This window comes from Capra hircus, chromosome 20 (assembly GCF_001704415.2).
Source record: "Capra hircus breed San Clemente chromosome 20, ASM170441v1, whole genome shotgun sequence".
Taxonomy (NCBI): domain Eukaryota; kingdom Metazoa; phylum Chordata; class Mammalia; order Artiodactyla; family Bovidae; genus Capra; species Capra hircus.
Genome location: NC_030827.1, coordinates 66,512,100 through 66,525,042, shown reverse-complemented (window position 1 = coordinate 66,525,042; position 12,943 = coordinate 66,512,100). Strand labels below are relative to the sequence as shown.

General features: G+C 46.4%; 1 protein-coding gene across 3 annotated transcripts in view; it reads left to right on the top strand.

Moving 5' to 3' along the window:
* SRD5A1 (steroid 5 alpha-reductase 1) overlaps window positions 1-3,672 on the top strand; it is a 36,509-nt gene extending 32,837 nt beyond the window's left edge. The window contains exons 5-7 of one of the 3 annotated variants that reach the window (XR_001919797.1): window positions 1,272-1,434; window positions 1,516-1,590; window positions 2,831-3,672. Coding sequence is in view for 1 of the 3 variants with exons in the window: in XM_018065693.1 (XP_017921182.1) it covers window positions 1,272-1,338 (67 nt within the window). In the remaining 2 variants the exon portion in view is untranslated. Of the gene's footprint in view, window positions 1-1,271; window positions 1,831-2,830 lie in introns of those variants that run through there. The other 2 variants (XR_001919796.1, XM_018065693.1) reach the window with 2 other exon arrangements.

The window sequence follows — 12,943 nt, the reverse complement described above, 5'->3', positions numbered from 1 at the left end:
TCTTGAGGCTCCACCCTCATCACCTCCCGACGGCCTCACCTCCAGAGGTTAAAGTGTCTGCCTGGAATGCAGGAGACCAGGGTTCGATCCCTGGGTCGGAAAGATACCCTGGAGAAGGAAATGGCAACCCACTCCAGTATTCCTGCCTGGGAAGTCCCATGGACAGAGGAGCCTGGCGGGCTACAGTCCGCAGAGGCACAAAAAGTCGGACACGACTGAGCACGCACACACACACGTGTCAGGGGAGGTCATGCTTCATCCAAGATCCCCTGACCACCTTCTCGGGGTGCTTCTCTTGATGTGCCTTTTGGGGATACAGAAGCTCGCATGAAAGCACCGTGGCAGTCTTCCATGTCGCGACTCCGTGCGGATGACAGTGTTGAATTTATCTAAAATCAACAGGATTTTACTGACTCACTTCCAGGTTGTTGTCTTCATATATTTCTGCCATCTTTATAACAGGTGTATTTCATATATTTCTGCCATGTCTGAAAATAATAGCTAATCATTTTCCATCGTTGTTTTCAGTCTGTTTAACCTTCACTGTGCTTAGGGAAGCTCCCTTTTTCCATCTATTTCTCCATTTTGTCTGATTGTTTTTTCATCTCTACTCTGTCCACTTAGCTGCAACCCTTTCCACAATGAATGAGTATGCCTTGGTTGACTTCATTTATAGTCAAAACTGAAAACGCCTGTTTGCTTGAGTGGAGGGCCACATTATGAATGACCCCTGTTGCATGTTCCTAGATTTGTTTTGAGAGTTGCCCGGCCCGTAGCTGTGTGCTCTTGCCACAGACTCTGGGCCCTAGTTCTCCTCCGAGGACTGGAGAAAACTCTCAAAGTCACTATTACCATCGTTAGGACACACCTGCTTGGTTCCCCTCCCCTCCACCAGTCTGTTTGCTTCTAGGGTCTGCTAAGGTAGCCCCCGATCAGTGTGTTTATCACATGCCTGTAACTTTCCTTGCCAATATAAAGGTGAATTATAGGTGTCACGTCTTCTCAAATCATGCTTTGCCATCAGATGTGTTTAGATATCCATGATACTGACAAAATCAAGCTGTGTACCTGAGATGCCAGAATTTTTATTACTCTTTTTTGATTGGAGTATGTTTCCTTATCAATGCTGTGTTCATTTCTACTGTTTTATTAGTACTTTTGAAAAGGTCAGGAGCCCTTTATGAGGAGACTATTGTCCATTTTGTTAGCATCTGTCAAACGTTTTAGTGAGAAAAGTAACTTTTTAAATGTATTTTTTGGTCTTGTTTCAGGTGGTACCATGAGAAATTTGAAGATTATCCAAAATTCAGAAAAATCATGATTCCGTTTTTGGTTTAAGTTTGCCGTCAGTGGGATTATCTTTGACTTGAAGCTTTTCGATGATGTTTCTCTCGGGACTTTGAAGCTTTTCGATGATGTTTCTCCTGGGACCATGTAAATGAACTGGCGTCTCTGTCATTTTTCTGGTACTTCATCTGTTTTAAGATTTGCTCTAGGATTTTTTTTCCCTAGCAGGTGTGTAAGCTGCCTAATAACAGTCTAATCAAGCTGAAATCACAAGACTGAAGTATGACGCTGCCCACCAACCAGGTCAGGAATCTGAACTCCTCTGATTTGGGGTCTGCTTCCATGGAGTGGGGCTTGGTGGCTCAAATGGGAAAGAATACGCCTGCAGGGCAGGAGACCTGGGTTCCGTCCCTGGGTTGGGAACATCCCCTGGCAAGGGCATGGCGGCTACGGCGGCTGAGTCACTTCAGTCGTGTCCAACTCTGTGCGACCCCAGAGACAGCAGCCTACTAGGCTCCCCCATCCCTGGGATTCTCCAGGCAGGAACACTGGAGTGGGTTGCCATTTCCTTCTCCAATGTGTGAAAGTGAAAGTGAAGTCGCTCAGTCGTGTCCGACCCTCAGCGACCCCATGGACTGCAGCTTTCCAGGCTCCTCTGCCCATGGGATTTTCCAGGCAAGAGTACTGGAGTGGGGTGCCGTTGCCTTCTCCCAAGGGCATGGCAACCCACTCCAATATTCTTGCCTGGAGAAGCTTATGGACAGAGGAGCCTGGAGGGCTACGGTCCATGGGGTTGCAGAAAGTCCGACGTGACTGAGCAACTGATACTTTCACTTTTCACTTTCACTTTCCATGAACTGAAACGTTTCTGTACCCCTTACACAACCTACAGCATGAGTTTAAGGTCAAAGGTGACATCCCCTTCCCCTGACCGGAGACATGTTCTATCTTCATGTCCCTCATCCCACCAGGTCAGTTCTGGGTACTCACGGTGTACCCATAGCCTCTCACAATTGGGTGCTGGGTGGGCAGAGAAGTTGGGCCTGGAGAGGCCCAGTGGAGGCTGGTACCAAAGGCCTCTGGCACCTGCTCCGGCCTGGTCCACCAGGTGACCTCACTGGGAGGCAGGGGGCTAGGGGCATTCTTCAGGATCAGGCCACTGTATCCCCCTGCCAGGAGGACTTCTGGTGGCCCTCGGCTGGGGGCATGAAGGTGCCCGGGCCAGCCCTCCCGTCGCATCCCTCACCAGGCGCTGCTGGCCTGGGATGGCTTTCCTTCCTCCTTTGAGGGAGAATTAGAATTTTTTCAGGAACTTTTTTTTTTTAAGTACTTCTCAAGATTGCACACCTGCAACTTGAAGCAGAATTTCTTATTCTCGATGCTCCTAACTCTACGGAGATCAGTGGCAGTAATAACGTTGACTAGGTATTGCCAGATATGTCACAGGAGCCTCCCCTTTGGAAGGCTGCTGAGTCTCTGCTGTGAAAATGTAATGAACGTGGCGAAGACCCCCTCCTCTCCTCTGTTGCTTCTGCATTTGCAGAGCTGGGAACTGGAACAGGGGTGAGTGGAGAGAGTTCCTGTTCGCTTACGATTGCTGACCGTGCTGAGTGACGGGACTCCAAGACGCACGACGTGGTGTCTTAAGCATTCTTCAGCTGCTGCCTCCTGGCAGGAAGCATGCCCTCTGGCCCCTGCTCTCCGGGCCCCTGGGCACCCCATCGGGTCAGCACCCCTCTCCCCTTCTCCTGGCTCACCTTCCCCACTAGCGGCTCCCTCCCCATGAGTGTTCATGTAGAAACTGTGTTCTTGGTGTTAGCAGTTTGTTACAGTCTCTTGGGGTTTTCGAAAAGCTTTTCCTGATGTGGTTGTCCTTCATTTTAACTAAAACTGGAATGCTTTTGCAGGGAACTTTTATGATCAGATAAAATCTGTGCTTCATTCTAACTAAAACTGGAATGCTCTTGCAGGGAAACTTTATGATCAAATAAACTTTGAACCTTTTTCTGAGTGAATAACAACTTGACACTATGAAACAGTGAATATTTAGAGTGTCGTCTGGAAAACTCAAATCTGAGCAAGCCTTCACTGATTTGGGCCCTGGGTCCTGGAAGGCGTACCTGGCCAAGAAGAGGCTTGTCTGAAAGGCAGAGAGGCCTGCTGGGGACTCTGCATCTGTTGGCGCTGCTTTTTCGAGTGATCCAGAATTTGGAGTTCAGTGGGGATTCCACGCGCAGCCCCTGCTTCGCTGGCATGCAGTGTCTGACGCAGGAAGAGATCTCAGTTTGTCTCATCTGCCTGTCTTCCAATTACTAGACACTGTAACGTAGCAAATTATGACATTATTGTGTTCATTATAAGAATAAAGGAGATTAATAAAATTAACCGTTGAAGGCTCAGTCATTTGTTACTCTTCTGTGTGGATAATTCTTCACACTAGAAGTTCAGACAGTAACGTAAGTTTCAGCCCTGCGCTCTCCTTCCCACTCATATTAGCATTTCATGTGTGTGTGTGTATGTGTGTTAGTTGCTTGGTTGTGTCCGACCCTGTGACACTATGGACTGTAGCCTGCCAGGCTCCTCTGTCCATGGGATTCTCCAGGCAAGAATACTGGAGTGGGTTGCCATTTCCCTTTCCAGGGGATCTTCCCGACCCAGGAATCAAACTCCAGTCTCCTGAATTGCAGGCAGGTTCTTGACAGTCTGAGCCACCAGTTAAGCCCTTACATTTCATAGTGTCCAGTACTTTCTGTCTTGCAGTAGAGCTGTGTAACATTATTTATATAAATTTTATGCATTTCTGCTAGGGTTATTTTTAGATATTTTATTCTCTCTTGTGAATGAGACTATGTCCCCAAATACATTTTAGAACCAGGATGAATGAAAGCTATTCACAGTGATAAAGAATCCACCTGCTAGTGCAGGAGACACGGGAGACTCAGCTTCAGTCCCTGGGTCGGGAGGATCCCCTGGAGACAGGAATGGCTGCCCACTGCAGTAGTCGCGTCTAGAGAATCTCATGGACTGAGGAGCCCAGCGAGCTATCATGGGGTCACAAAGAGCTGAACATAACTGAGCACACACACCCACCTATAGTCTGTGGGGTCACAGAGCTGCACATGACGAGCACACACACCCACGCCTGATGCTCTGTATCTGTCACACCCAGCCACGCTTTTGTTTAGTTGCTAAGTCACGTTGGACTCTTGGTGACCCCATTAGACGGCAGCACTGCCAACTTCCCTGTCCTTCACTGTCTCCTGGCGTTTGCGCCATGTCATCCAACCATGCTGCTAAGATTATTTTATGAATTCCCGCTTCTTGTTCTTGTTATTCTCAGATTCTCCAGTTTCACAACATACCATTCTCAGATACCTTAACTAGCTCTTGTTTTGCAATATTTGAAGCTGTTGGTACTATCGTTGTCCACTGCTTATATTAGCAAGAAATTCAAGAGGAGGATTAAATAATAGAGGTGATTGCTATGATGTTTGCATCATCTCCACAGGAATGCCTAACTCAGAATTATTATTTTGATCGCTTTTATTTTCTTGTGTGGTTATTGTTCTGTTTTCTGCTTTAGCCATTGGGATCGTGTCTTTGCTGTTTTCGTTCATTTTCTGTTTACTAAGATTTTCAAACTCACTCCGCACAGATGAAAAAGGAAGACAAGGATTTCCCAGCCGGTGTAGAGGAGATGACAGGCTGACTAGGTTCACTCGGACGTTCTGACCTTGTAGCTATTCACTGGCCGCTCTCAATGCTTATCTTTTACGTTTGCCTGTTTTACTCCAGCTTTTCATGCATTTATTTATTCTTGGTCGTGTTGGGCCTCTAGTTGCAGCGGGCGGTCTTTCCCTAGCTGCAGTGTTCAGGCTTCTCATTGCTGCGGCCTCTCTTGTTCGGGAGCACAGGCTCTAGGCCCTCCGGCCTCAGGAGCCGTGACGCACGCATGTGGAATCTTCCTGGGCCAGGATCGAACCAGTGTCCCCCGCATTGCAAGGCGGATTCTTAACCACTGGACTATCTAAGTGTTTTTGGAAAGCCCTGATCTAAATGTTTTTGGAAAACTAGTCTTTTTGCAGTGGTGCTTTTTACTTTTCAACCATTTGGGGGGATTTTATTTAAACGTTTTTTTGTTCTTTTCCCACGTGTGGGTGTACTGGAGATTGTTATCTGTGCGATTTCTCCTTTGAGGAATCTGAGTTTTCCTTGTAGCCTCAAACCTTTTTTTATAAAATACAACATCATTTTAAACATTGGTGCCATTTGCTCTGTGGTTAATTCAGATACAGTATTTATACTGTTACCATTCTCTGCAATCTTTTCTTCCAGATCACATTTTCATTTTACTTCAAACAGTTCTTGCTCTGTGTTTTGATGCTGTTGTTTTTCATAGTTTTTCACTCTGTAATCTGTACCTGTTATCAGTATAAGATAATCTACCTGCTGAATGCTTTTTGCCTTAACTCTGCTGCTGCTGCTGCTGCTGCTAAGTCAATTCAGTCGTCTCCGACTCTGTGCGACCCCATAGACGGCAGCCCACCAAGCTCCCCCGTCCCTGGGATTCTCCAGGCAAGAATGCTGGAGTGGGTTGCCATTTCCTTCTCCAGTGTATGAAAGTTAAAAGTGAAAGTGAAGTTGCCTTCTCTGTGCCTTAACTCTACTTTGATAAAAAGATGGCCACAAAGCTCTTTTTGTTGGTAAGTTCATCTGGCATTTCTTTGCCTGTGTCCTCATTCCAAGTTTTTAAAAATCTTTTGTTTCAGTTATCTTTACCAACCTAACAAATGGACTTTGCCACTTCAAGCTCAAATTCTTTTATTAACTGAACTGTTCTTTCACACTGAAATGTTCTTTTATCATATTTTATGCTTTTATTACTTGTTTGCAGCTTCTTTTGTTTACTTTCTATAGTGATCTGGAAAGGAGAGTTCCTTTTTTTTTTCAAGCATCCTTAGGAATGGTTTGGGGCTTCCCTGGTGGCTCAGCAGGTAGAGAATCCACCTGCATTGCAGGAGACACAGGAGATTCAGGTTCGATCCCTGGGTCAAGAAGATCCCCTGGAGGAGGAAACAGCAATCCACTCTGGTTGCCTAGAAAGTTCCATGGACAGAGGAGCCTGGAGGGGTACAATCCAAAGGGTCACAGAGAGCTGGGCACAACTGAGCACTAAGCGTCCAAGGAATGGTTTTATATTTTTAGGAGTACACTTAGAAGTTCCCAGCTAGGTATGATAAGCTGAACGTATGCTGTTACTTCCCTCTGCCGCATTTTGACCCCCACTACAGTCCCTGTGAAGGAGTTTATGGATTGGGGTTGGCCCCGTCAGGAGAATGAGGTTGAGTTATTGCGGTCCACAGCACGTGTCGGGGTGGAGACGGAATCGAGGAGAGGGGGTGGAGACGGAATCGAGGAGAGGGGGTGGAGACGGAATCGAGGAGAGTGGGTGGAGACGGAATCGAGTAGAGGTGCTGTGGGTGCGTGCTGTCACTTCAGTCGCGTCCGACTCCCTGAGACCCCATGGACTGCAGCCCGCCAGGCTCCCCTGTCCACGGGGATTCTCCAGGCAAGAATACTGGAGCGGGTTGCCATGCCCACCTCCAGGGGATCTTTCTGACCTAAGGATCGAACCCACATCTCTCACGTCTCCTGCATTGGCAGGCGGGTTCTTTACCACTTGCGCCACCTGGGGCTGTGATGGTGGTCGTCCCTAAATGCCAGGGCTGATGGGAGGGTGGAGAGCTAACACACAGAACGGGTAACAGTGCCTGCTCCCCCTGCTCCGCGTAAAGAGGACGCAAAGCCCAGAAATCAGCTCTGTGCCCATCCCCAGGGGAGAAGCATGGTGGGGGCAGGGCTGGGAGGCCTCTCCAGGGAAAGCCGGAGCAAATAGATGCTTGCATCCTAGGAAAAAGGGCCTCCACATTTGGGTCTTCAGGAACCATCCCATGTAGCGTGGTGTTGTCACCGTCTGCCTTGGGCTGCATGGGAACCTTCATGGGGTGGTATTGCCCCTGAGTGACAGCTCCTGCTCTGCTTTTCTGGTGCTTTTTTAAAGGTGTGAACTGATGACCGAGAATCACCAGATACTTAGAAAAGTCCCTGTCACTGAAAAGCAAACGGCTCTGGGGAAAACCTCATTGCAGGAACAAAAGGAAATTTTTTAATTGTGACATCTGGGCAACTCAGCAAACACAGATGAGTGAACATGTGTGGGACGGTTGTCATGCACTGAAATGTGACTGAGTCACTGAAATGTGACTCGGTGACGTGAAGGGGTGGGTGGCTGATGGAAGCTTTCAAACCACATCTGATGGACATTTTATATCCAGATATGTCAAGACCTCTCAAATCTCAATAATAAATATTTTAAATATTTTTTAATGGGCAGATTTGAATGGCCACTTCACCAAAGAATATGTACAAATGGCAAAACACACATGCAAAGATGCTCACCATCTTTCGTCACTAGGAAAACACCAGTCAAGCCTCAATGAGATACCACTACCCACCTCTTGGAATATCTGAAATTAAAAAGGATGACCAGCCAAGGCTTGGCAAGGATGTGGAGGCCCAGGAACCCTCACAAACTGCTAGTGGGAATGGGGGACGATCTAACCCCCTTTGGAAGCACTGTTACAGTTTGTTAAAAAATTAAACATATGCTTCCTGCATGACTCAAACAGTTCACTCCTAGGCATTTACTCAAGAAATAAAAGCATATGTCTATACAAAAACTTACGTGAATGTTCACAGCAGTTTTATTTATAATAGCAAAAACTAGAAACAGTACAATTGTCCACCAACAGATGAATGGCTTAGACGTATTGTGTGGCCATACAATGGAACACTACCCTGCACTAAAAGGAATAAAGTATGACTATCCGCAACAACATGAATGTATCTCAGAATCATCTTGCTGGCTGAAAGAAGCCCAGTTAATGAGGGCCAACTTCATTGTGTGCAGATAAACATTTGCCTGGGAATGCAGGCAAGGGATGGGGTCTTACAGAAGGGCATAAGGAAATCTTTGGGTTTGATGGTCATTATTTTGGTTGTGTGAGTCCACAGCTGGATGCATCTAATTATACTAAGTATATACAGTTCATTGTATGTCTCTTACAGCTCAAGCTTAAAAAATACATTATTACACTCACAAGACAATAATATGTGAAAATGAAATTATCAGAGAACAATGAATCTAGTAACTCAGGAAATGAGAATTTGATAGAAGAGGTAGAAGGTTAAATCAAGATTGTCCTAGAAAATATAACTGAAGACCAAGAACAGGGCAACACAGTACCAGGTAGGAGGCCCCACATTTGACTGTACATTTGAAGCTAGGGGAACTCAGACTAGACAGGAAGCCAGGGTTAGCTTTCTGGTGAAGGGAGGAAGCAAGGGGAAAACAACCACCAGAGAGTGATACAGAGTTTCAAGCTGAGAGGGAAATACAAGGCAACGTATCTGTGGAGAACAGTGGGCAATGAAAGCATAAAAACGGGTTGGCTACCCAGAGGTCCTTGACTGTGTGAAAGCAAGATCTCTGATCTTCAAAGACAAGAGAGACTGGAACTCAGCCGGGAATCGAGAAGACTTCAGTGTTCCGGAATGGGTACTTTTTCTTGTTTGTTTTAAACATCTAAAGCAAATACATCACATCTATCTTTCAAGTGTTAATACTCATGCTGGGTGGCTATATTTTACTTTGTGGTTTTGTGTGTTCTTTTATATTTTCATTAAGCAAGAAAAGAATACAGAAATGGACAGTGGAGTCTGGATGGTGAGGAAAGTGAAGTCAAGATGCTGTGAAAAGGAAAGGAGAAGGCGGGCAGTAATCGCGGCGTGTCGAGTCGGAGCCCCCATGCGAAAGGAGACTTCCAGGACCACGGAGAGCTCCCCGCAGGCAGCCATTCTGTTCTTAGGACAGAGGGTCCCCCCCTTTCTTTTGTTGCCATCATGTTGGGGGATTAGAGGCAGCACAGGTTGCTGAGAGCGCTTTTGAGATTTGATGACAGTTCTTGCACACTGAATGAAGGTGTTTAATGGGTGGCAGACACTATTGCTGTATCCCAAGGGAGAAAAACCAGGATGAGGTGACTCCGCACATCTCTGGAGTAACCTGTGGTCCACCGTGGCCAGGCACTAAATGAGACAAGGGGATTAAAAGGCACAGGCTTCCCAGGTGGCGTAGTGGTAAAGAATCTGCCAGCCAATGCAGGGAACGTAAGACGAGCAATTTGATCCCAGGTGGAGAAGACGTCCTAGAATAGAAAATGGCCACCCACCCCACTGTTCTTGCCTGGAGAATCCCATGGACAGAGGAGCCTGGCGGGCTACAGTCCATGGGGCTGTAAAGAGTTGGGCATGACTCAGCAACTGAATACACACATAAAAGGCACAGTACAGTTTTTTAAGTGGTTTTATTTGTTTGTTATTTTGGGGTGCGCCGGGTCTTTGATGCTCTGCATGGGCTTTCTCTAGTTGCAGCAAGTGGGGGCTGCTCTTCATTGTGGAGGCTTCTCTTGCTTCCGAGCACGGGCTCTGTGCGCTAGGCCTCAGGAGTTGCCGCACTTGGGCTCAGTGGTTGTGGCTCTCAGTCTGTAGAGCAGGGGCTCAATAGTTGGGGCACGTGGGCTTGGGCGTTCTGCAGCATGGGGAATCTTCCCGGACCAGAGACCAAACCCGTGTCTCCTGCAGTGGCAGGCGGATTGTTCGCCGCTGTGCCCCCAGGGGAGCCCCACAATGCAGTTTTGCCCCCAGCAGATCTGGGGTCTCGTGTGAACCCCAGACCGCAGGTCTGCTGCAGAAGGGAAATAGAAGGCAATGTTTGCATTATCAGAAATGGAGAACAGAGGGCCCTCAATCTGCTCAGAGAATATAGCTTTTTTTTTTTTTTTTTTACAATTCAGGGAGAAAGTCTGGGCCGACCCCATACCCGTAGAGGCCAGAGGAGTGAAGGGCAAGGAAGCTTCTGGCACCAAATTTAGTCCAAAGTTGGTGGAAACAAAGTGAGAAAGGGGGAGTGGGGAAGGGCTAGGATAACACAGGAGAGGAGCCTGTGAAGAGGACACCATGCACCTGCCAAAGGACAGAAGGTCCCGTCGTTCAGGGCCCACCGGCGGTGTCTGAGTGGGAGAGGGACCATGTCGGACCCAGGGGCTGCCGTGGTTTCTCCATCGCGGTGAGCCGGATGCAGAGGAGATGGCAGGAACCGGAGATGGCTGGGGAGTCAGGAGGAGAGGAGAGGAGAGGAGGATCTGCCCCAGACAGATGTGGGGGCGGGGATGAGGATGATGAACATTGAGGAGTGGAAGATGAAAGCCTGGTGGTTTTGAATTTTCTTTAATTTTTTTCTTTGGCCATGGCTCATGGCTTGACAAATCTTAGTGCCCTGACCAGGGGTGGAACCTGGGTCCCTGCACACTAAGTCCTAACCCCTGGCTGGCAAGGGAATTCCCATGAAAGGCTGCATTTTTAAAGGAAACCACAAATATACCCCCACACATGTGATAGAAAGGCTCTAATTAAAATCTGAGCATGCCAAGTGTCGGGGAGGACTTGAAGCAACTCGGAGTCACACGCACGTGGCCTGCGGGAATGGAAACTGTCAAGACCACTTTGGGGGAAAAGCGATTCCCTTACTTCCTTTTTACTGTTTCTGTCTCTCTCCTCACCCTACCCCTTTTTTCATTTCTTCCTTTCGTTCTTATGTTCTTTTTCTATTTCCCTTCCATTTTTTTTCCTCTTCTTTTTGGATTGTCAAATATTTAATGTTAACTAAAGACCAAACGTCTTACTTTTTTTTAAAGATTTTTTTTTTAGTTTTGGCTGTGCTGAGTCTTTGTTCCTGCATGTGGGCTTTCTCTAGTTAAGGTATGCAGGCCTCCCACTGCGGTCGCTTCTCTAGAAGCGCCAGCTCTAGAGTTCCGGCTCAGTGGTTGTGGCTCATGGGCTTAGCTGTTCCTTGGCATGTGGGATCTTCCCAGAGCAGGGATCAAACCCATGTCCCCTGCACTGCAGGGTGAATTCTTAACCACTGGACCACCAGAGAAGCCCAGTCTTACGTTTTAATCACTATTTGGTCATGAACAGCAGGCACTGTTGGCCCACCACATACCATCTATCTAAATATTAAAAAAAAAAAAAAAAAAAAACTTGTAATGTACCCTTTGTCTCAATTCTGAGTTTGAAAGTTAAGCTGAATTTCTACTGAATTTTAGGAAATATTGACTATAAACAGTAATTGAATTTCTTAAAATTTTTCCTTGTTCTTTGTGAAGACCATTCACAGTGCAAATTTAATAAACACACACTTGCACATTTTAGGAGTTATATTCCTAATACTTACCTTCCTAAAGACTTAAAATGACTGAAGGCTTTCCTTCACTGTCAATGCTCAGAAGTCTTTATCCCATGGCGTGCTGAATTAAAAACGTGATACTGAAGGATGTGGAAATCCTTTATCACACACTACAACCATAATACCATAGGAGACTCCAGTCCAAGTCGGCAGGCAAAACATACTTTAAATTTAAGGCCCTGTATTTAAAAAGAAAATAAATGTTCAACTTGGATACATAACAATAATTCCATTTTCAAAGGCTTGGCAGCACCACAGAGGATAGAACGCATACACAAGCACCATTATCCACAGTGCCCTTCTGTTCTTTCTAGAGATTTGAAGGTAGTCAAGTAGTAAATAAGAATGAACATTTTTCTCGGTGAGATTCAGAAGTCGTAACTTATTTCTCTCCCTCCATTAAATACTGCTACATTTTCTTCTAATCATTTAAAACTGGGACTGCTCAATGTGGAGCTTCCCCAAGTACAATGCAAACTGGTTTGACCAGAGAGAAGCAAACATTTACTAAGAACATAATCTTTATTAACAACATTTAAGGTCTTGTATTTAAAAAGAAAACAGCATTTAACCCTCTTTTTTTTTCTTTATTAAAAAAGCTAGTCCAAAAATGATCTTATCCTGTTAAGACACATCTCTTCCAAACCACAGGGAAAGATAGAGGAAAAAAATTTTCTATTTTATTTTTTACCATGTTCCTTAGAATTCCGCACAAAATCACTCTCAGATGCACCAGAAAAGCATTTGCAGGTTGTGTTATGGGGATGATGGTGTATGAGGCTGTCAGACACATATCCAACAACACCAGGAGGCTGATTGTTAACATGCTGAAATTATTCAGACGTCAAATGGGTGATTGCTCGTTATTTACACAGAAGGCCGATTCACCAGCCACCTCATTCAAGGTCCAGAGGGTTAACTCTTCTTCCCTACTTTCTGCAGGCCAATCTTCCTCTGATAAAATCTTATGCCTTCCTAGGATAGAAATCTCTGGCATTTTCCCAAGTGTTTTCTGAAAGCACGCTGCTGCTGCTAAGTCGCTTCAGTCGTGTCCGACTCTGTGCAACCTCATAGACGGCAGCCCACCAGGCTCCCCCATCCCTGGGATTCTCAAGGCAAGAACACTGGAGTGGGTTGCCATTTCCTTCTCCAGTGCATGCTAAAAGCCCTCATAAACAGAGACGTCAACCTCAAGTGTTCGACCCTCCCCAGGCTGATCAATGCCCTGGGAGCTGGGTGCCAAGGGTTAGATATGCGCACAGCATGGCCTTCATGGCTGACGTTATATCC